Consider the following 23,731-nt stretch of genomic DNA (forward strand, 5'->3'; position numbering starts at 1 on the left):
CTGTGTTCCTGATCACCATGTTGTTATTGACCTCACCTGTGTTCCTGATCACCATGTTGTTATTGACCTCACCTGTGTTCCTGATCACCATGTTGTTATTACCCTCACCTGTGTTCCTGATCACCATGTTGTTATTACCCTCACCTGTCAACATACTGTAGTAGGTCAGACTACTGCTGGTGGAACTCATTAACACAGAGTTGGGAACCACCGTATTAATGAGTTCACATTTGTATTTGAATATAGTGGAGAATCTACAGATATCTCATCGCATTTTATATAATAATGTGCATGACACTGTTGTTCTATCAGTTATTTGTATTTATGGATGATAGTATATATAATTATGGGTGATAGTATATATATTTATGGGTGTCTAATATTATGTAGGTCCCCTTTTGCCGCCAAAACAGCCATGACCCATCGAGGCATGCACTCCACTAGACCTCTGAAGGTGTGCTGTGGTATCTGGCACCAACACATTAGCAGCAGATCCTTACATGGATCCAGGACATTCTACAGATGCTCGATTGGATTGAGATCTGGGGAATTTGGAGGCCGAATCAACACCTTGAACTCGTTGTTGTGTTTCTCAAACCATTCCTGAACCATTTTTGCTTTGTGGCAGGGTGCATTATCCTGCTGAAAGCGTCCAATGCCATCAGGGAATACCATTGCCATGAAAGGGTGCATATGGTCTGCAACAATGCTCAGGTAGGTGGAACGTGTCAAAGTAATATCCACATGAATGGCAGGACACAAGGTTTCCCAGCAGAACATTGCCCAAAGCATCACACTGCCTCTGCCAGTTTGCCTTCTTCCCATAGTGCATCCTGGTGCCATGTGTTCCCCAGGTAAGCAACGCAAACGCACCCGGCCATCCACTTAATGTAAAAGGAAACGTGATTCATCAGACCAGGCCACCTTCTTCCATTGCGGGAGACATAGTCCCTCCAGCGTGTCCTAGGTCTTCCCCGGGTTCTCCTCCCAGTGGGACGGGACCGGAACACCTTCCCAGGAAGGCGTTCCGGAGGCATCTGAAACAGATGCCCAAGCCACCTCCGCTGACCCCTCTCGATGTGGAGGAGCAGCGGCTCTACTCTGAGCTCCTCCCGGGTGACCGAGCTTCTCACCCTATCTCTAAGGGATCGCCCAGCCACCCTGCGGAGAAAGCTCATTTCGGCCGCCTGTATCCGGGATCTTGTCCTTTCGGTCATGACCCAAAGCTCATGACCATTGGTGAGATTAGGAACGTAGATTGACTGGTAAATCGAGAGCTTCGCCTTGCGGCTCAGCTCTTTCTTCAACACAACAGACCGATACATCGACCGCATTACTGCAGAAGCTGCACCGATCCGTCTGTCAATCTCCCGTTCCATCCTTCCCTCACTCGTTAACAAGACCCCTAGATACTTAAACTCCTCCACTTGAGGCAGGCACTCTCCACCAACCTGAAGTGGGCAAGCCACCCTTTTCCGACTGAGGACCATGGCCTCGGATTTGGAGGTACTGATTTTCATCCTCACCGCTTCACACTCGGCTGCAAACCGTCCCAGTGCATGCTGAAGGTCCTGGCTTGAAGGGGCCAACACAACAACATCATCCGCAAAGAGCAGAGACGAAATCGTGTGTTCCCCAAACCTGACACCCTCCGGCCCCTGGCTGCGCCTAGAAATTCTGTCCATAAAAATTACGAACAGAACCGGTGACAAAGGGCAGCCCTGCCGGAGTCCAACATGCACAGGGAACAAGTCTGACTTACTGCCGGCAATGCGGACCAAGCTCCTGCTTCGGTCATACAGGGACCTGACAGCCCTTAGCAAAGGACCCAGGACCCCATATTCCCGAAGCACCCTCCACAGGATGTCACGAGGGACACAGTCGAATGCCTTCTCCAAATCCACAAAACACATGTGGATTGGTTGGGCAAACTCCCATGAACCCTCCATCACCCTGTAGAGGGTATAGAGCTGGTCCAGTGTTCCACAGCCTGGACGAAAACCACACTGTTCCTCCTGAATCCGAGGTTCTACTATCGGCCGTATTCTCCTCTCCAGAACCCTGGCATAGACTTTCCCGGGGAGGCTGAGAAGTGTGATCCCCCTATAGTTGGAACACACCCTCCAGTCCCCCTTCTTAAAAAGAGGGACCACCACCCCGGTCTGCCATCCCAGAGGCACTGTCCCCGACTGCCACGCAATGTTGCACAGGTGTGTCAGCCAAGACAGCCCCACAACATCCAGAGACTTGAGGTACTCAGGGCGGATCTCATCCACCCCCGGTGCCTTGCCACCGAGGAGTATCTTGACCACCTCTGTGACTTCAGCCCGGGTGATGGACAAGTCCACCTCTGAGCCCTCATCCTCAATGGAAGACGTGATGGCGGGATTGAGGAGATCCTCGAAGTACTCCTTTCACCGCACGACGACATCCCCAGTTGAGGTCAACAGCTGCCCACCTCTACTGTAAACAGCGTTGGTAGGGCACTGTTTCCCTCTCCTGAGGCGCTGGATGGTTTGCCAGAATCTCTTCGAGGCCAGCCGATAGTCCTTCTCCATGGCCTCACTGAACTCCTCCTAGGCCCGAGTTTTTGCCTCCACAACCACCCGGGCTGCAGTCCGCTTGGCCTGCCGGTACCCATCAGCTGCCTCAGGAGTCCCACAAGCCTACCAGGCCTGATAGGACTCCTTCTTCAGCCTGACGGCATCCCTTACTTCCGGTGTCCACCACCGGGTTCGGGGATTGCCGCCTTGACAGGCACCGGAGACCTTACAGCCACAGCTCCGAGCGGCCGCTTCGACAATGGCGGTGGAGAACATGGTCCACTCGGACTCAATATCTCCCGGCTGCTTTCCAGCACCCCTCCCAGAGACTCCAAGAAGGTCGGGTACTCTGCACTGCCGTTCGGCCCGTAGGCACAAACAACAGTGAGAGACCTATCCCCGACACATAGGCACAGGGAAGCGACCCTCTCGTTCACCGGGGTAAACTCCAACCCATGGCGGCAGAGCTGGGGAGCTATAAGCAAACCCACACCAGCCCGCCGCCTCTCACCATGGGCAACTCCAGAGTGGTGAAGAGTCCATCCTCTCTCAAGGAGTGTGGTTCCAGAGCCCAAGCCGTGCGTAAAGGTGATCCCAACTATCTCTAGTCAGAACCTTTCAACCTCAAGCACAATCTCAGGCTCCTTCCCCGCCAGCGAGGTGACGTTCCACGTCCCTAGAACTAGTTTCCGTGTCCAGGGATCCGGCTGTCTAGGCCCCTGCCTTCCACTGCTGCCCGATCCTCTCCGCACCGGCCCCTTATTGTCCCTCCTGCAGGTGGTGAGCCCACGGGAAGGCGGCCTCACGTTGCTCCTTCGGGCTGAGCCTGGCTGGGCCCCATGGGGAAAGGCCCGGCCACCAGGTGCTCGCATACGAGCCCCAACCCCGGGCCTGGCTCCAGGGTGGGGCCCCGGCTGTGCCATACCGGGCGACGTCACGGTGCTCGAAATGTAATTCATCATTAAAGGGTTTTGAACCGCTCTTAGTCTGACCCGTCGCCTAGGACCTGTTTGCCTTGGGAGACCCTACCAGGGGCATATAGCCCCAGACAACATAGCTCCTAGGGTCACTCGGGTACTCAAACCCCTCCACCACGTTAAGGTGGCAGTTCATGGAAGGGGTATCTGAAAGGGTTAGTTAAAATAATTCATTCGTTAATAATGTTACACAGAACTTTATTGTATTAAACATGGTTCACGCCTTCACAAAATATACACATTTAACACCCTAGAGGCCTACCATATTCACACCCCATGGAAATTCATAACGTTACCTCTTACAAAATTCACATGCCTTACCAAAAATCGAACGTTACACATCTTCTAAACAGAATTCACACTCTATACAAATACCACAGCTGTACAATTTTCACACCCTATTCTAAATGTATACAATAGCCCTCTGCCTACTCATCTGGATTGAAGCAGCAAACATTCAGTGTAAAAGTAAAAATGACATAACATTATTTAATATTTGAATCACAGCTTATAGTGTTTTGACATCGACAACCCAAGTGCATTTTACCTTTAAACTTGCAACTAGTTAACTTTCCAAAGAAGGCGCAATCGCTTCTCGGGTAGACATTAACACATTGACAAAATTATATTCAGAATTTATTTCCGCAATTACAGTTTGAGCGCAAAATTACATGTTGATGTTAAAACTATCACAATTGTCAGGAAGGTAGCCTATGTAACACTCATATTACATTCTAGTTTTCCACTTTTTAATACATTTGAAAATAATTAAATAGAGAGAGCACAGTGTTTGACATTGATTGTACCTACAAACAGCAGTTGACCAAGTGCAACAGCAGACTAAGAGCAACAGCAGAATATATACAAATCTGATGTTACTTCTCTAGATTTCTGAATAGTCCAGTTAATGCAACAGAGCCTGAAGCATCTACAGAAAATGATGACTAGTAATCACTGGCAGTCACTTTTTCTCACACAACAAACTATACTTTTCCTCAAACAAATGACACAGCTGAACTGTGAAGCAATAAACTGCAACAGAATCCCACCATTGCCCACAATCATTAAAGTTTGGGAAAAAGAAAAGAAAACCATTGGTATAAGATTACATCTTTGGTTTCAATGAATGTATTTGATCTAATGAGTTATTTAATTTCTCTATCCACATTTTAGTTTTATTCATTGGGACGAATTGCAGCATAGTTTTTAATGACCCCAGAGAAGCGAATCACTTTGACTTCTTTTGTTCTGGCCTTGAAGTCTTGCCACAGATATTCTGGAGACAACACCTTGCTGGGCTTGTTGTAGTACAGGTACCTGTTGAGGTGGCTCTCCTCCTGCCAAGCGGCCTCAATGGAATTCTTGGCATCCTCTTCAAATCTTTTCTGACATTCCTTAGTTAGTTTGTACACATCCTCCACAAGCCCTCCGATCACGGCTCCACCATAGTAATAATCACCCTGGTCCATGGACATAAAGGCCTTCGAGGCTGGACGCCGTTCATATGGGAAGTTGTTACGAGTTGTATCATAGTAGCCTGGGTGAATCACAGACACCAGCCTTCCAAGAGACTCTGAACCCCAACGAAAATGGAACTTGCTGTCCACATCAAGACAGAAGATGTAGTCGGCCTCCTTGCGGATCTGAGTTTCGATGGTGTTGTGGATGATCTTCATCCTCTGTGCTGAAATCTCCTGCCAGCGGTTTGAACCTGGGATTGAGATCACTGTCAGATGTCTCCCTCCACTCAGGTTCACTGAAGGAACTTCATTGGGACGATCAGTGAAAACATAGTAGCGCACCCTGAAGTTGATCATGAAGTGTTTCTCTGCAGTCTCCAGGAAATCTTTGAGAAAGCTGACATATCTGTCAGAACATGAGGATTAAACTTGAGTATTTGAGTCATACCGTCTGTAACAACATCATTCTCAGTATAACATAAAATATACACATAATACTACACCAGGGCTGCCCAACCCTGTTTCTGGAGATCTACTGTCCTGTAGGTTTTCTCTCCAACTCTAATTTAGCACACCTGATTCTAATAATTTGCTGGATGAAAAGCTTAATTAGGATAGTCACAAATGGGGTTGAAGAGAAATCCTATAGGACAGTAGATATCCAGGAACAGGGTCGGGCAGCCCTGTGTCTTTATATCAGGTACAGGATGGATAGTTCATCTTCTCTTTTGAATATTTGGTAGACCTTGAATGTTACTCACTTTCCAACAGCAAACACTGTGGTGGCTATGGTGAGGTTCATGGGCTTGTAGATGTTGTCAATGAGCACTGGGTCAAAGGTGCCTTCCCAGACAATGGGTGCCAACCATGGGGTCACTGATACCACATCAGTTCGTCTAAAGAAACCCAACAGATCCTAGAACACTGTGATACTGAGTAAAACCATGTTATCTCCTTAAAGTTGAACTGACAGCCTTTTAAGTACTTTGTAAATATGATGCAAACAGGTAGTCATTATTGTCATGCTGCAAAACCAGTTTTGTATGGGGTTTTAGTTCTGTTTGACTCAATAGTTCATGATGTAGTGTAAGGCATTGATGGCAGAACAAATTAAAGGAGTTCAACTAATTAATCATGTTAATCAACAATATACTACTTGGAAGTTTAATTAATAGGTCTTATATACCCCCTTTTTGGTAGTAGATAAAGCATGCAAATGTATGTAACTTTACTTCAGTCAGATATTTGTGCCTGCCAGAATATTCAGTTTTGTTACGTAATGCAAAATGTAATTTCCATAGACTTATTGTTACTTCCCAAAAACATGATGAAGCAAACTCATCAAACAACATTGTCATTTGTCTAAACGAAGGAACACGGCTCAAAAAATTAAGGGAGCGCTTAAATCACACATCGGATGTTGATGAAGGAAATTTATTAAAGGTCAAAATCTTTACTGTACATTGTGTAAATTGTTGGGAACATAACGGTGTAACAACAATAAATGGAAACCAAAGTGACCAATTGATTGTGGGCTGGATTTGAACTCACACCGAAAATCAAGTTAACAATTGATATCACAGGCTGTTCTAACTTGCGTAAATTCATCACAGCAACTCAGTGGGACTCAGTAGTGATTATGGCCCCCACGTGCCTGTATGCACTCCTGACAATGTCTGGGCATGCTCCTGATGAGACGGTGGATGGTGTCCTGGGGGATCTCCTCCCTGACCTGGATCAGGGCATCAGTGAGCTCCTGGACAGTCTGTGGTGCTACTTGGCGGCGTGTATGGCACTACTTGATGATGCACCAATACTTAACGTCCCAGAGGTTCTCAATTGGATTCAGGTGTGAGGAACATGAGGGGAGGAAGTCAATTGCATCAATGCCCTCGACATTTCTGTCATTGAAACCTTCTTTACATTACTGGGTCTTATTAAATATTTATTAACACTTATTAAACATGGGCATATATTTTTCCAAAAACAATAACAATTCTCAGTTTCAACATCTGATATGTTGTCTTCGTACTATTTTCTATTGAATATAGGGTTTAAATAATTTGCATATCATTTCATTGTGTTTTTATGTGCATTGTCCACAGCATCCCAACTTTTTGGATGTGGGGGATGTACTGGCCTACTGTAGAATGAACACTGTCCTCATAATGGAGTAAACTCCATGAGCACAATTGAGAGTAACCTCATCATCATCGTCTCTTCCTCATCTCCACTTCTGGTTGAGAGTATCTGCTGGTGTCGCGTTGGATTGCCGCTTCTCACTGGAACTGTCTGACTCTGTTCGACTGTTTCTTCTTGTCTTCTCTAAAACATTCAGTCGTTTTACTGTTTTTTGTTTTGTATTGCCTGCTGCCGGTGCGCCTGTCATCTGCTAATCGTCCGTGTCTCGACTACGTTGCTGTGATTACCTCCAACTGGATAACTCATCTGATCGACTGCGTTGCTGTGATTACCTCCAACTGGATAACTCACCTGATCGACTGCGTTGCTGTGATTACCTCCAACTGGATAACTCACCTGATCGACTGCGTTGCTGTGATTACCTCCAACTGGATAACTCACCGGATCGACTGCGTTGCTGTGATTACCTCCAACTGGATAACTCACCTGATCGACTGCGTTGCTGTGATTACCTCCAACTGGATAACTCACCTGATCGACTGCGTTGCTGTGATTACCTCCAACTGGATAACCCACCTGATCGCTGCACTACTCATTCTGATCCTGGCTACCCTGTTTGCCCTGTCCTGGAATATACTACTGTTGGATTTCCACGTCTCCTTCTCTGGAATACCACTAGTGGACGGCCTGTGTGAACTCTCCATCTTGTTTTAAAGTCTCTTGTCATCTACTCCGCTACCGCGCATGCTGAATGGCTATCTAGCTCCACGACATCGCCACTGTTCAATTCCCTCTGGGGCTCGCGCTGGCAAGCAGGTCTCCACTCATTTGCCATTGCCTGGCCCCCAGCTGTCAATTACACTCAGTAAGTCTTCACTTTTTCATTGGTTTTCTCTGTTGGTCAGGGTTTTTGTTCAGAATGTGGTTTAACAGTGGCTGCTAGTGCTAAATGATAGGTGGCTGCTAGTGCTAAATTATATTAAATCAAGCCACTCCCAATGGTTTTAGCTATCTGTCCCACCATGCCTAACAGGTTGTGGTGGTGGCCTTGCTGTACTGTACAAATCCCATTTTAAAATCACTGAGTTGTCTCTTCCATCCTTCAACTCATTTGAATATATTGTCTGTAAATCAACAAACTCCCTGACCATCATCCTTATTTATCGTCCTCCAAAAGCTAATGACTCTTTCCTCTCTGACCTAGCTGAACTACTCACCATAATGACTCTTTCCTCTCTGACTTAGCTGAACTACTCACCATTGCTGCATTACTCTCCCCTCACCTTCTCCTGCTTGGCGACATGAATATTCCCTTTGACTTACCTAACTCCAAACTCTGATTTCATCACTGTCCTGGACTGTTTTAACTGTATCCAACATGTAAGTTTTTCCACTCTTATCAAAGGTAACATACTCGATCCCGTCTGCTTCGTCAGCCTTACCATTACCCATATAACTCCATCTTCATTTCCTTACCATTACCCATATAACTCCATCTTCATTTCCTTACCATTACCCATATAACTCCATCTTCATTTCCTTACCATTTCCCATATAACTCCATCTTCTAGACATGTTTCTTTCACCTCCTCATCCCCCTGGTTTACATCTGAGCTCTGAACCATGAAGCAAGTTGGTGGTCGCCTTGAACACTCCTCACAATCTAATAATTCTACCACATCCCCCCTACTGTTAACCTCCATATTTGTCCACCTGCTCCCCAGGACTCAACTCTCCTCATTCAGTCACAAAACTCATAATGACATCCAAAAATACTACCTGCTCTCTGGATCCTCTTCCCACAGTCCTGCTTAAAGCCTCCATACCTGCTCTCTGTACACACATCACAAACATAGTCAACCTCTCCCTCACCAACGGTACTGTCCCCTTCTGCTACAAAGCTGCTGCTGTCACCCCCAACCTAAAGTAACCTGGACTAGACAACACCATCCTTAACAATTTCCACCCCATCTCCAACCTCCCCTTCCTGGCAAAAACTCTTGAAAGAATTGTTGCCTCACAGCTCCAAGCCTCCCTCCTAAAAAATTATCTATATGATCCTCATCAGTGTGGTTTCTGGCCAATCAATAGTACAGAAACTGCACTCCTTAATGTCGTCAATGACCTTCTCCTCTCTGCTGACGCTGGTTCCCTCAACATCCTGATTCTCCTCGACCTGAGTGCTGCCTTTGACACCGTTAACCACCAGATTCTGGTGTTGAGGGAACTGCATTCTGCTGGCTGAATTCATATCTCACTAACCGAACCCATTTCATTTCATACAAAGGCTTAAACTGTGACTCAGCTACAGTCATTCAAGGTATCCGCCAGGGTTCAGTACTTGGTCCCCTACTCTTCACCATCTACATCCTTCTCCTTGGTCAAATCCTCTGCCACTTCAACCTTAATTTCCACTGCTATGCCGATGATACACAAATACATCTAGCCACCAAGTCTCTCACCAACCCACCTCTGACCCACATTGAATCCTGTCTTGCTGCAACTTCCTCAAACTAAACAGCGACAAAACAGAACTTCTACTCATTGGAACCAAATCCACCCTCACCAAAACTGGCAACTTCTATCACAGCATTGATGACTCCGTTGTTTCTCCATCCCCCCACACACGTAACCTTGGCGTCATTCTGGACTCAGCACTCTCCTTCGATCAGCACGTCAAACAGACTGTAAAATCTTCATTCTTCCATCTCTACAACGTGGCCAAACTCAGACCTTCCCTCTCCTGTCCTGCTGCTGAAATGCTCCCTAATACATGCATTCATAACCTCCCGTCTTGACTACTGCAACTCCCTACTCACTGGCATCAAATCTACATCCCTCCATAAGCTCCAAATGGTTCAAAACTCTGCAGCCAGACTACTCACTCACACCAAGTCCTGGCAGCATATCACCCCTATCCTCTGTGAGTTACACTGGCTTCCTATCTCCCAATGCATTGACTACAAGATCCTCCTATTGACATATAAAGCCCTAAACAATACCGCCCCTGCCTACCTCTCATACCTTCTTCTTCCATATCAACCTACACACTCGTTCCAGTACTGCAGGCCACCTCATAATCCTCAAGTCCAAGCTCAAAGGCTTTGGTGACAGGGCATTCTCAAAGGTTGCTCCTTGTCTCTGGAACTCTCTCCCCAAAACCATCCGTGACTCTGAGACGATCTCCATCTTCCAGCAACGCCTCAAGACTCATCTGTTCAAAATCGCCTACCCATAGTCACACCAAATCCCACACTCTCAATTTTCCTTGTTTTCTCATAGTATTTATTTTGTTTCTGTTTGTTTTCTGTTCCATGTCACTTTTGTACAGTGTCTTTGGGTCACTGAAAAGCGGTATTTAAATATAATGTATTAATATTATATACTGTCACATATACAGTATATAACACATATGGTATTGTAAATTAATTTGCATTGATTTGATGAGTGTGGTGGTTAGACAGACCCGTTCCTATTATTATGTGGATTGACAGCAGGTTGGGGCAGACTGCAGATTGACAGACTGCAGATTGATGAGTGATATTTTGACACGCTTGTAAAGGTTTGAGTGTTTATCTACAGTCCCCTTGTTGATTTTTACCTCGGTCTGACTGGTTGAAGTTCTAGTGTTGTTGGTTTACAGAAATGAGGGACAGCCAGGTTCTTATCTATCATGGTTGTTGGATCAGGACAGGTATGTTCCCAAATGTAAGAGCATTCCCGTAGTATTAATATACTTGTGTAAAACATTCAGGGAAATGGAGTTGCTTTAGTGAATGCAGTCATGTGCAAAGATAATGCTCAATCTGTGCAGAGCAAATGCCCCTTTTTCCCCTATATAGTGGCCTTTCCAGTTGATATGTGCCATCCGTCTCCATGACACGTACACTGGCAGGCAATTTCTGATTGTCCGATCTACCTACATATTGTTCATCCATGTGAGCCAACACCTTGGCCTATTTGTTCCATGGTTGTGCTCTGAGTGACTGCATTTGGATCTAAAGTCTGATAATGTGAACATTACCACACCACAGTAATCACTTGACAAACAATGTTACAAAGGGTATCAAGTCATGTTACTTACTAATATGTATTTCAAGATTTTTAAATTAGATTTCAGGTTGTTAAAATGCTGTCAGTTTAACTTCAATATTTCATTAAGGTTCTGGCTATTATAAGACCTGAAAACAAAGTGTGATTTATTAGGCTATGACCTCAGCTAGTCCAACACAAACATGAGATAACAATGTTACTTACCCCACCAAGATTCTGGGCTGATTGTATGATGACCTGAGAGAACATAATGCACTTGTGTGAACTATTTTAAATATAACCAATTAGATACATCAATCGGAAATATTTTTACTAAAGAGTACACAGCTTTGCCACTTAGGTTAAATGAACACAGAGAGCATCAAATCAAAAGACAGAGTATTGACTCTGTAAAACCGAATTCAAATATTTCCTGGAGTGCCTTGCCCTTCAAGTGAATTAAAGAGTTACTAACCAAATTTAAGAGGAACTTGAAATGTTTTAAAGTACTTGCTTTTGTGATTAATCTCGATTTCACTGATATTGAATAATTCATTATTGCAGATCGACATGCCATGTCTTAATCCTGGTTCATTCCTGAATTATCAGACATAAAAAGTATACACAATTATATACTTTTCCCGCTGTTAATCAGTTACATTGGAATGCTTCAAAAAATGTACAGTAATTTATATACTTTTATACCGATAACAGCATTTTAATCTGCAGTGACACCTGGACCTTTTCACATTTTAATTTCTGAGCAGTAAAAGTGTCAAACAAAACAAGTCCAACATGAAAACAACTCGCACATAAAAAAGGTTATTTTTAGATTCTTAAATTGCAAGCTGTTATTTAGAATGCATAAATTAGTAAAGACATTGAAAATCCAAACTGTCCTGTTTCTTTGAAAAATAAGTAGATGTCTTTCTTTTGCCTCTTATTCTATTATGCCAGTTGTAGCATCTAATTATCTTATTTAATTGTTGTAAATAAGTAATATCTTGTAACCAATATTGCACAGAAGGGCCTGGTAGTTTCTACTGGAGGTGTAAGGTAGGGAAAAGTCGCGGTTCGGTACATACCGGAAATTAGAAGTCATGGTTCAGTACGATTTCGGCACAGTGGAAAAAGAAATGCCAAACATAATATTTATTTTCTAAACTTTCCCCATTGCCACTGTAGTTCAAGCTCCACTAGGTGGGATATTTCCAGTAAAAAAACTAACAATTACAGCATTTTGCAATTATTCACCGGTCAGAAAGCGGTTCCGCACCAATGCCTGATAGAGAATGAAGTTCTGAATAATATGAGAAATAAAATTACCTGTAACAAAAGAAAAGCTAACTCAGAGTTCAATGTTATTGTTAGCCTAGATAACGTTAGTAGGCTGGACAAATGAAAAATTCAGCAACAGTCTTTCTGGGTGAAATTTATTTCATTGCATTTGTCATGGAGGCCAGTATATTAATATCACCTTTTTTCCAAGCTACATGTTTGGGGGAAAAAGTCCTTAATTTAGAGCCAGGGTGTTTTTTGTTTAGGATCATTATTGAATGGTATCAGTAGATCATTGGGTTACCCATCAATCAGCCTGTTCTATGTCCAGATGCTGTGTCCCTTCAGAGTTGAAAGGTTTAATGTGGGGGAGGACATTCTGCCCTTGGGTGAAACCTAGGTAGTGATAGAACAAAGGGAATGTGTTGTATTGACATAAGACAGATGTGTAACATTTTACCACACCCCTTTTCCCCCTTTAAGTACTGATGACTGTCCTGTATTCATTTAGAGATTATTCACTGTTTCCTGGTAACCTGTGTACTCTCTCCTAGCAAGATCAGGTTATAAATGAACAGTCCTATTGACACAAGACCTTTTAGCACACCAGCATCCTGTTTCCTATATAAATAGCATGGTGTATTTTGTTGTAGTTGATCGAATTCACACCCTTAAAGTAAATTATGGAAAATTACGTGGAATTTCCTTATTCTCTCTGCTTTTTCTCAAATTGGAAACTCTGTACCTAGTTTTAAATCCTATATCATCCAGTGCTTGTTTCAGTTAGACCATTCTTTCCTCTGTGACATTCAGCTTATTTGTTTTTCTATTTCATAGTCACCTTGAACTGGCAAACCTGCTTCACGGATTCTAACAGCAACAAAATATGGGTCATAAATGGGAACTTCTTAGTTGATGTGTCAAAGAGAACCAACTATCCCCAAAATGTGGATTGATATTGTAAAACTAAAGTTATGACCAGGCACTCCAGGAAATATGTTTAAGTATTTAAATATTTAAAGATTTCATGTTAAACTGCCAGATTGATGAAATCAGAATTTTCGAAGGATTACACCACATAGTGAAGGAGGGTAATGAGATAAATATAGATAAACACATGTCAGGAATGACCATGTTCCATTCTTTGGTCCTGAATGTGAACTCTTGATACTCTGGGCTGTAAAATTACAAAACCAACATAATAAATGTAGAATGGGTTAATTAAATGTTTTGACTTTCTTCTGCTGTCCAGAAGTATTTTTTACATTAATATTGTGGCTGATTAAATTGTTTGACACAATTCAAGCTAAATATTTGTTTTATTGGAAGATGTTAATGATGGTATTTTTTATTTAGTCTTGGTTTTGGCAGACCAGCCCAACATAAACATATTAGAGAACACAAAATATGAAAACATATCTAAACATTCACACTATATACCGGGCGGTTTATATACTGAATGAATGGAAATACTGTTATCTGACACTGTAGACCAGGCGTATGATATCACAAAACATTTTCCGGTTCCCATTGCACTGGTAACCCCTATTTACATTATATATATTCCTACTTACAAAACATGTAGAGGTCTGTACATTTTATAATAGGTACACTTCAACTGTGAGTGACGGAATCTAAAACAAAAATCCAGAAAATCACATTGTATGATTTTTAAGTAATTAATTTGCATTTTATTGCATGACATAAGTATTTGATACATCAGAAAAGCAGAACTTAATATTTGGTACAGAAACCTTAGTTTGCAATTACAGAGATCATATGTTTCCTGTAGTTCTTGGCCAGGTTTGCACACACTGCAGCAGGCATTTTGGCCCACTCCTCCATATAGACCTTCTTCAGATCCTTCAGGTTTCGGGGCTGTTGCTGGGCAATACAGACTTTCAGCTCTCTCCAAAGATTTTCTATTGGGTTCTGGTCTGGAGACTTCTTACAGAGCCACTCCTTAGTTGCCCTGGCTGTGTGTTTCGGGTCGTTGTCCTGCTGGAAGACCCAGCCACGACCCATCGTCAATGCTCTTACTGAGGGAAGGAGGTTGTTGGCCAAGATCTCGCGATACATGGTCCCATCCATCCTCCCCTCGATATGGTGCAGTCGTCCTGTCCCCTTTGCAGAAAAGCATCCCCAAAGAATGATGTTTCCACCTCCATGCTTCATGGTTGGGATGGTGGTCTTGGGGTTTTGTACTTCTTCCTCCAAACATGGCGAGTGGAGTTTAGAACAAAAAGCTCTATTTATGTCTCATCAGACTACATGACCTCCCATTCCTCCTCTGGATCATCCAGATGGTCATTGGAAAACTTCAGACGGGCCTGGACATGCGATGGCTTGAGCAGGGTTTGATTGAGTGTGTGGACAGGTGTCTTTTTTACAGGTAACGAGTTCACACAGGTGCAGTTAATACAGGTAATGAGTGGAGAACAGGAGGGCTTCTTTAAGAAAAACTAACAGGTCTGTGAAAGACGGAATTTCTTACTGGTAGGTATGATTTAAAAATCATATAATGTGATTTTCTGGATTTTTGTTTTAGATTCCACCTCTCACAGTTGAATAGTACCTATGATAAAAATTCCAGACTTTTACATATTTTGTAAGTAGGGAAACCTGCAAAATCTGCAGTGTATCAAATACTTGTTCTCCCCACTGTAAATAGAACATCTTTACACCAGTCATGTTTCTTTGTTTTGACAATCAAAAATCAGTGCCATATGATGGTTGCCGGCATTTGCATTTTGAAAGGTCAGGTAACCATAAAGATGTTTTGGAACACAAAAGAGGAGGAAAGTACACAGATACAAAGCAGTAAGTAGGACAGCAGTTTTCAAAAGACAAAACTGGAGAAACAGGAAGATTAGCCACACACCTTTCCAGTCTGATTCACAATCATACAACTGCTACTGAGATTTATGTCAAATGGAACAGCCATGGAACAGAACAGGTGACAGAGACTCTCTAGGTCAAATGTCAGTAGAGGTCTAGGAATATCTACACTGGCATGACATTATGTCATGGGATTTATTATGGGGTGGGACGTATACATTAAGACATTTCTGAACAGGAGGTTTTCACTAAATGGTCGTCATTAGTTTGATATGTGTTTTTATAAATATTATAGATAAGGTGAGGTGTGTGTTTGTTGAAAGTTGGAAAATAGGATCTTGAATTGGAAGTGGATAAAGCGTGAACAAAAAGGGTATAAAGTTCAGGTGATAGCAACCTATTAAAGAGATGATCTTGAATAGGAAGTGGATAAAGCGTGAACAGAAAGGGTATAAAGTTCAGGTGATAGCTACCTATTAAAGAGATGATCTTGAATAGGAAGTGGATAAAGCGTGAACAGAAAGGGTATAAAGTTCAGGTGATAGCAACCTATTAAAGAGATGATTTCTATGGATTGATATCTAAAGGATAACTGGTGTCCTACTGTATGTGTGTGTTATTATGTGAATGTGTGTATGTTAAATGTGTATAAGTCTGTGTGTGTGTTTGTGTTATGTGTATGTGTGTCTCCTTCCTGTAGATGTAAATTTAGATTTTATTATAGTACACCAACTCAATACACTTGAGATGCAGGATTAATAGGACTGAACACTCTCTGTGTGTTAGTGTGTAAATGTGTGCAAGTGTGTGTATGTGTGAGTGTGTGTGTGTGTGTGTGTGTAACTCTTCTACTATCATGTGAAGTGAGGACTTTTAGCCAGTCCTCACGTTAACAAGAACCTCTCTCTCATTTGTGGTTATATTCTGGGTTAGAATAAGGCTAAGAATTAGGGTTAAGTTTAGGCATGAAGGGTTTGCGAGTTAGGTTAAAGGTTAGAAAAGTTAGGATTTGTTAAGCACTGTAACAGCTGGGCTTTCTATGTTATGTGGTATGTAGTCCACTGTATGTAGTATGCAACACGTAGTTTGTAGTACACAGTATGTAGTGTGTAATTTGAGCTTCATCCACAGTTCCTTTTCTCTTGTCTCTTGTTCCTGGTTGTCTTAGGCTCATGTGTGTGTTTATATACTCTGCACTGGTGTCATGTTCTCTACTAGAGGACCTTTCAACGACAGTCAACTTTGGTGTCGCAGTTTAAATAGCTTAGTAAATGTGTGTGTGAGTGGCTGTAGGTTGTTGTAGAATGACTGACTAAAACCTTGTCTTTTATTGGTTCAAGTGTTCATCAGAGCTGCATGATACAATTTGCCTGCCTACATAGCTGGTACAGACCAGGGATCAGGTTCATGTTTTATTCATTTTCAGTTTTGTTGGGGGAGTTGTGAAATTCAGAGAAATTGTGTTTTTTTTGTTTAAGTGGCATAACATGAAACATCTATGATATTAGCTGGCACAAACATTTGCCAAACATGGTGTTATTGAAGATTTACCAGCCACCAGTCCTTCAAACCGTTCAGACAAACTCTTTATCAATCCTTGGGGGCCTGAGCAGTTTCCCCCCTTTTTCACTACTTATACATTTGGGCTTATAAACATTACGTAATGTTTATGGACCATCATGAATTTGGCATCAGATGATCCTAAATAACCTCAACTAATATAAATTGTTCAAATAAACACCTCAAACTTTGCTACATTTCTCTGTGTAGGTAGACTGGAAGTGTAAATGTGTAAGTCTCCTCTGAACTAATCTAAATTATACACTCCTACCTTATCATCTCGTACGTTCACACACATTGTTTATATTAATGTGTTTATATTAATTAATGTGTTAATGTGACCTCTGAATTAATGGTGTGTCCAAACATTCAGTATATGTTTTCAGGATGAACACTGTTCTGTTGACCAATGCTTCTAGGAATAAGACTACATAATATTAACAAAACAATTATTGACTTTAAAACTTCTTACAGGCATTTATCACATTACCTATGTGTATATGGCATGTAGCACAATCGATTGGGGTTCCCCAATGTTGGGTTTTCGCTGTGACAGAACATTGCTTTTTCCTGTAGATAATTGTATATATTATTAATCGCTGCAGAAATGTTGACCTAAACTAACCTGGTGCTCAGTGTGTCATCTTTAACTGGAATACATCTCTTGGAAACAATAAAACTGTAAATATAAGACCCTTATATTCAAGCCTCAAAGGAATATGTTTCAGGTCACAATATACGAGTATTTGGTTGTAATATATAATAAATGAATCTTACCTGATGATTTTTTCCCTGAACAACCAGAAGATCCAATACCTTTTGGGAGACATGAAAGAATCAGGTTGTAGTAATGAAAACATGTATGGCGTCTTTTCACTAAACTAAACCTATCCGTCACTACATTTCATTCATTTTTGAATAACAGCACAGATAAATCATACATGCAGGTGTCAAAGTAAATGACGTGCAGTTACAATAATTATCTTTTTAGGCCCTAAAAATGAATTATTTCTGTGGCTATGTCTGTGTGTGATCATTGTCCTGAGCACAAGGCATTTGATGCAGTTAATATAAGAAAGCAATAGACCAATTTTTTATCTCAAATGTGAATAAATATATTATACTATTGTACCATTATAAATACTATTATCCTTAAGAATGCATATTCTAATAGCTCTTTTCGGTTATGTTCAAGGACAGCCATTCAATGGAAATATGTTTTCTTTATTAACACAGTTTTCTAGTACTATATATTGATACTTACATTTTTGTAATGTCTGGCCAGCTGAACATAACCTTAATCATGTTCAGCGACAATGGTAGCTGAACACAGTGGTGTAGTCTACGTGATACGCAGGTATACGCCGTATACCCACTAGGAAAAGTCAAGGATTTCCGTATACCCACTTACAATAGCGCGATGATACGTAACAACATCGTTGTGACAGAACGTTCTCATTTTCATTCATAAATTCACCCCGTCTGTGTTGTGAAGCACTGACACTTGGACCTTTGAGGCTTCCGTGGCGGTGCCCTGGTTACCTATGGCTACCTTATATACCGTATATATGTCAATGAACGTTACTAAGCAACAACAAGTTGTTTCTCGCAACTAGCTAGCTAGGTAGAGCAGAGCCAATGAAACGTAAACTGACCCAAAAAGCACTATTTCAGTGTTTTAAAAAGTCCGTCCCTGAAGCTACTGCCGCGTCGGGTGACACAGCTGCCGCAGATCATGACGACCGGATTACCGTTACAGAAAACCAGCCCGACAATCCAACCGCAACGTTACTGTTACCTGGTAAGTGACAGTATCATAGATATATTGTTCTATATCTATGGACAGATCGGCGGAATGTGTCGGGTGTGTGGGAGCCTGGCTGGCCACTCGGCGCCTTCAGACAAAGCTCAAGGTAACAGGCAAACGGCTTATTAGCTAGCCAAACACCGAGCGGCTCCATTAATCTGCTCTTATAACAAACCGAGCATCTGTGATCCGTGCAGGACTTCACTGTGAGCGGACTGTTTAGAGACCATGTTACCGGCAGGTAACGTTAAAGGTTCGCTGCTACTGTAGCGGAGCTGCAGGTAAACCACCAGGGCTCTCAAGTGTCACACATTGAGCGTGACAGTCAACGTAAAAAGCAAACGGGGCTCTGTGTCTGTCAGACGGTCTGAGATTTACCCTATCAGCAGAGCAATCACGTAATGCACAGCAGACTATGGTGCAGGTAGATTATTTTTATAGTTTTTTTTAGGTACTTTATTTCTCTCAAAATATCACGACTCCTCCAAATCTCAGAGAACACGGATATATTTTGAATGTGCACAAAGTTTTGAACATGAGCAGAAATCTTGCTCAAAACACATCTGAAATATTACAGTCCAGGGGTGTATTAATTCATTAAAATGAATGCATTTATCATTGAGGTGAATAATTGTCATATGCACATTAAAGGAGGTTACTTCCTCAAAAAAGGTGTCACTCTTGTCCTTAAAACTTAAGAGCCCTGAGTAAACGCTGACCTGAGCTATATGTTTTCAGTGTTAAACACAGCTGCAGGTATTCATGCACAACTGTTGTTGGTGATTTACAGAGGTGGAAGATCGTGTATTGCAGTAAAAGTAGAAAAAACAGTGTTGTAGAGTTACAAATTCCTTGTCAGTTACAAGTCCTGCAGTCAACATTGTCCTTAAGTAATAGTACAAAAGTATTATCAAAATATACTGTAGGCTACTTAAAGTACCAAAAGTAAAAGTGCTCATTATCAGTTTAATATATCTTATTTTATTGGATTATATTATAATCCAATAAATTGTATTAAATGACTAATACTTTAAATATAACTGTTATATTAACTTGCCTTAAACTTGAGACATTAGTTAATGAGTGGCCTGTTGATACCTTGAACCTGTTATGGATGGATAATCTCTAAGGGAAGAGCATGGCTGGTTTTCTTAGTGTGTGATGTCCTGTGGTGTTCAGGTTCAGTTGCATTTTTCAAAAAGTTAAATATGTCTCATCTGTTCTCAACTTTAAGTGTTTTTCCAGGGCTTTCAATAAACGCCATCAATACTGAAGCAGTTGTCCGTGTATACTAGTTTGTATATGGAAACATCACAGTGCTTAGTGTATGGGGTGTTGCTCTGGGACAGGCGAGTATGAGGGTGGGAGGGGAAATCACAGTATACTCACTACAAAAATATAGACTACACCACTGGCTGAACATGATATTTAATAGCTGCTGGCACACTTCCTCAGTTCAAAGGAGTGACGTTCAGAGAGCGACCTTTTTCCTTAGAATTTATTACATGTTTTTGATTTTATATCCAGTTAATAAGGTATTGAATATTGTAATACATGCACAAATGATGCGCAAAAAATAATTACATTATTCACTAAGCATTTTTATTACATCATTGTCAAGTTATTACATTACATTTGTTTCACCTGTGAGGTCCTGTAAGGTTTGATTTTGGGGCCTATACTATTTCATTTGTATGTGTTACTGTTTGGTAGCATAATTATAATGCATGGTATTTTGATACAAAACTCTACTTCACTTTATCCTTTAATGAAGTCCCACCACAGCTTTTTGATAGGATTGTGATCTAGGCTTTGACTCTGCCATTACATTAGTCTTAAGTTCTTCTTTTTGAGACATTATTTTGTAGCTTTGCTTGTGTTTTGGACAATTGTCTAGTTGCAAGATGTTTGATTCAGCCCTAGCTATAGGACAGATCGTCTCACAATCTGTTCAAGAATTCTCTGCTACAAAACAGAATTCATGGTTGACTCAATGATGGCAAGTTGGCCAGGACCGCCTCCATGCTTTACTCTTTTTTTTAAGGTGTAGTGTATGATACACATGTGTAGTTTATTTGACGCTCCTGTATAGTATGTATGAATGGGTTATTAGAAGGATATCTGCTCCCGAACTTGGTTCTAAATAGAACATAGTACAATACACAAGTAGACAATTGTTAAAGTGAATTTTAAACACTCTAGCGTGAGCGGGAAGCAAGTGAGACTGGTTAGGAATGCTAACTGGTATTGTTACTGTACAATATACCTGGCTTCTACCTGGGAAATAGATCCTCCTTTCACAAATTAAAACATGTTTTTAACTGCAGATTGACCCTTTCAGAGGCTCTACGTTTCACTTACTTCATGTGTCACCGCATGCAAGTGAAAGAGAAGCACACATTACATACTACAGAGAGAAGCGCATGTACTACAGCGAGAGAAGCACACAAGAGAAGCACACATTACATACTACAGAGAGAAGCGCATGTACTACAGCGAGAGAAGCACACAATAAAAGCCATGCCAATTATTATTATTATGTACTACAGCGAGAGAAGCACACAATAAAAGCCATGCCAATTATTATTAGCCATTGATAATAGCCAATGATAACAACCAATAATAAGAGACAATTACTTTTTATGGTTGTTAAGTTAATTTACGATGTTGATAAAAAATATGCAACACAACATACTGAGAGGGCTTTTCTGGTCTACACCAGGTGGTAAGTCATCTGAGTGATCAAAATTGCCAAACCAAGAAGTCATGAACAGCACGTCACTGTTTTTTTTTAAAGGTTGAAATTCTGAGAGGCATCCAGCTGCAGCCTTGTAGACTCGATTGGCTAAAACTCGGCTGGCTAAATATCAGCTGGCTAAAAGTCATACGTCCGTTTCGTAACATCCATTTGGTCATTTGCTTTTTAACAATTTAAATGTAAGTTAGAAATAAAAACAATATTTACTTAACAAACTCGGGGGGCCACAGAGGTACAGCATTATAATACGTTAGATCACAGTTGATTGATATATGACAGCAATCTGTCTACTGTTAGCGTTTCACCTGTTTTGTCTATTATGTTGTGTTGGGTAATATTGTAAATATAAGCTCATTTGTAATCCTGTTCTTGATTCAGGTGTTGTGAACCTCAACAAGATGCCCTGGGCTGTAAGGGAAGAAACATGTCTCATTTGACATGTGGCTTTATTAAAGACTGTGGGATGCTCCAGTTCCGGGAGGTATGGGGTTCTCCGGGATATTTTATGGACCCCTGATTTCCTGGACAGTGCCCAGAATCAACATTTTAGGGCAGGGAAGTGGACTGTGTATTAGGCTTTTTTTCAATGTTTATTTAGTTATTTCATTGTGATAAAATCTCTTGTTAATGCACATTAAAACATTTTAAGAGTTGGTTTGTTTTTGAGCTTGGATGCTTGGGAAATTATTTGATCATTTTGGCATATCTATTTAAATAACATGATCATTGGCAATGTACAATAAAACATTTTTATACCTTTTTAAGAGTTTTGAGTTAGGATGTTTGTTTTGGTGTCTAGCTTAAACAACAGTGTTCCACATATACTGTCAGATACGTACGTAAGATGCGTGCCCGTTGCCTCAAGTGAAGCTCATCTCACACATTCTTTTGAGTTTGTAAATCACGTAAATTGACAATTTGGAAATTGCACGTGTCAGTATCGCAAATTTTATTATAATTTGCTTAATCATGCAGTTTATGTAAAAGGTATAATGGTTTTAACAAGGTAGTTTTAGCAAGAGGTAGATTATTGAATTATGAAACGACAGTACAACGGTGGAATTGTCCAAACATTACTAAGGTTTCAAGTGACAACAGTTAGAAAAGGCAAGGAATGGGTCAGAAAATATGACTAAACAGAAGTATACATGTATGACCTTTAGCCAGCTGAGTATTAGCCAGCCGAACTCTAGCCAGTCTGCTGGCCTTCAGCTTGATGTTATTGGAAATTCTTGCACATTCTCACTCTGGGCCAGACGTAATAGTACTCCAATCTGCTGTGACAGAGTTGATTGCTCAACGAAATGTCACAGGTGATTCAATGTACAAATGAACAGTCTGAGAAACCTAATATCCTCATTTAGTTGCCTTATAGTTGTATGTTGAATCTACACACACAGTGCAAACTAAAAGGCAAATCAATGCCCACTTATATACCAGAAAATGCTTTCTAAATAGTTTACATACCCTACAATCAGGATTAATCCAGAAGAGAGAAGCAGAACATATGGCTTTGTTACTGGAATAAAACGCATTGTTCCTCTGATAGCGTCACCAAAAAAGTTTATCCTTCGTATCGAACAAGATCTCTCCAGTCAAAATGGGCAGTGTATGAGAGGAATGTTCACATTGTTAAGAGAAGAGATCATTATACAGGAAATGCTCTTTGTGAGAGAGGTTGATATGAGAGGAAGAAACTGAAACGAATGAACTATTTATTTCATACTTGAGGCGGGACTTGTGTTGGGGGGTGGTCACCAGTTCGACAACCATCATCAGTTAGCTCAAGACTTGTGAGGAAGGGCGAGAGGAGGCACTTGATTCTTTCGGTGCAGTGAACCACGTCTGCCAGGCTCCTCTCAGGAGGCAAGCCACCTTTTACATGAAGGGTCCTGCTCAATGATGCTAGGAAAAACTATTACCTTAATTCCCTGTTTATAACCCCCACACCATGTATAATCCATACCGTAACTTTTATAGCTTTGTGTGTACACAAACCCAAGTATTAAACGCACCCATATATGAACCAGAGGATTATGACTCGTACATACATTGTACATTAATATTAAACACCTGTCATAGGGCTGTTAGAAATCAGCCATTTTGTATAGTGTTTGAAATAATGATTGCATATCCGGTTGTCAAGGGAGAGAGTGATTCACTTATTTATTGCAGCATTAGATAGTCTTGTTCGTAAGGTTACGGAGCCGGTCTTCCTTACACAACCTCAATCTCATCTCACTCAATCTCAAAGAAACTTCTGGTTGTCCTCACTTTTAGAGAGATCCCAAACTGCATACACATTAGCCCATTAGCTATTTACTGTCATGCTTTGA

General features: G+C 41.5%; 1 protein-coding gene across 1 annotated transcript; it reads right to left on the reverse strand.

The window, feature by feature from the left end:
- Positions 1 to 4,599: 4,599 nt before the first annotated feature.
- Positions 4,600 to 23,062, reverse strand: LOC117592780 (globoside alpha-1,3-N-acetylgalactosaminyltransferase 1-like). Its single transcript, XM_034287400.1, has 6 exons — positions 22,863 to 23,062; positions 17,608 to 17,646; positions 13,550 to 13,609; positions 11,380 to 11,412; positions 5,742 to 5,876; positions 4,600 to 5,386 (listed from the first exon to the last, which is right to left on the reverse strand). The coding sequence occupies exons 1-6, from the start codon at positions 22,928 to 22,930 to the stop codon at positions 4,696 to 4,698; spliced, it is 1,026 nt and encodes a 341-aa protein (XP_034143291.1). The 5' UTR covers positions 22,931 to 23,062; the 3' UTR covers positions 4,600 to 4,695.
- Positions 23,063 to 23,731: the final 669 nt, after the last annotated feature.

Source organism: Esox lucius, chromosome 17, assembly GCF_011004845.1.
Source record: "Esox lucius isolate fEsoLuc1 chromosome 17, fEsoLuc1.pri, whole genome shotgun sequence".
Taxonomy (NCBI): Eukaryota; Metazoa; Chordata; class Actinopteri; order Esociformes; family Esocidae; genus Esox; species Esox lucius.

Bases quoted from the DNA above. Each gene is read 5' to 3' on its own strand.
- LOC117592780 (XM_034287400.1), bottom strand. From the start codon at position 22,930: ATGCGTTTTATTCCAGTAACAAAGCCATATGTTCTGCTTCTCTCTTCT. The intron at 13,610-17,607 runs GTAAGATTCATT...GTAATTTTACAG, and splicing joins TTCAGGGAAAAAATCATCAG to CCCAGAGTATCAAGAGTTCA. The intron at 11,413-13,549 runs GTGTTTATCTAT...ATGTTCTCTCAG, and splicing joins AACATGGTCATTCCTGACAT to GTCATCATACAATCAGCCCA.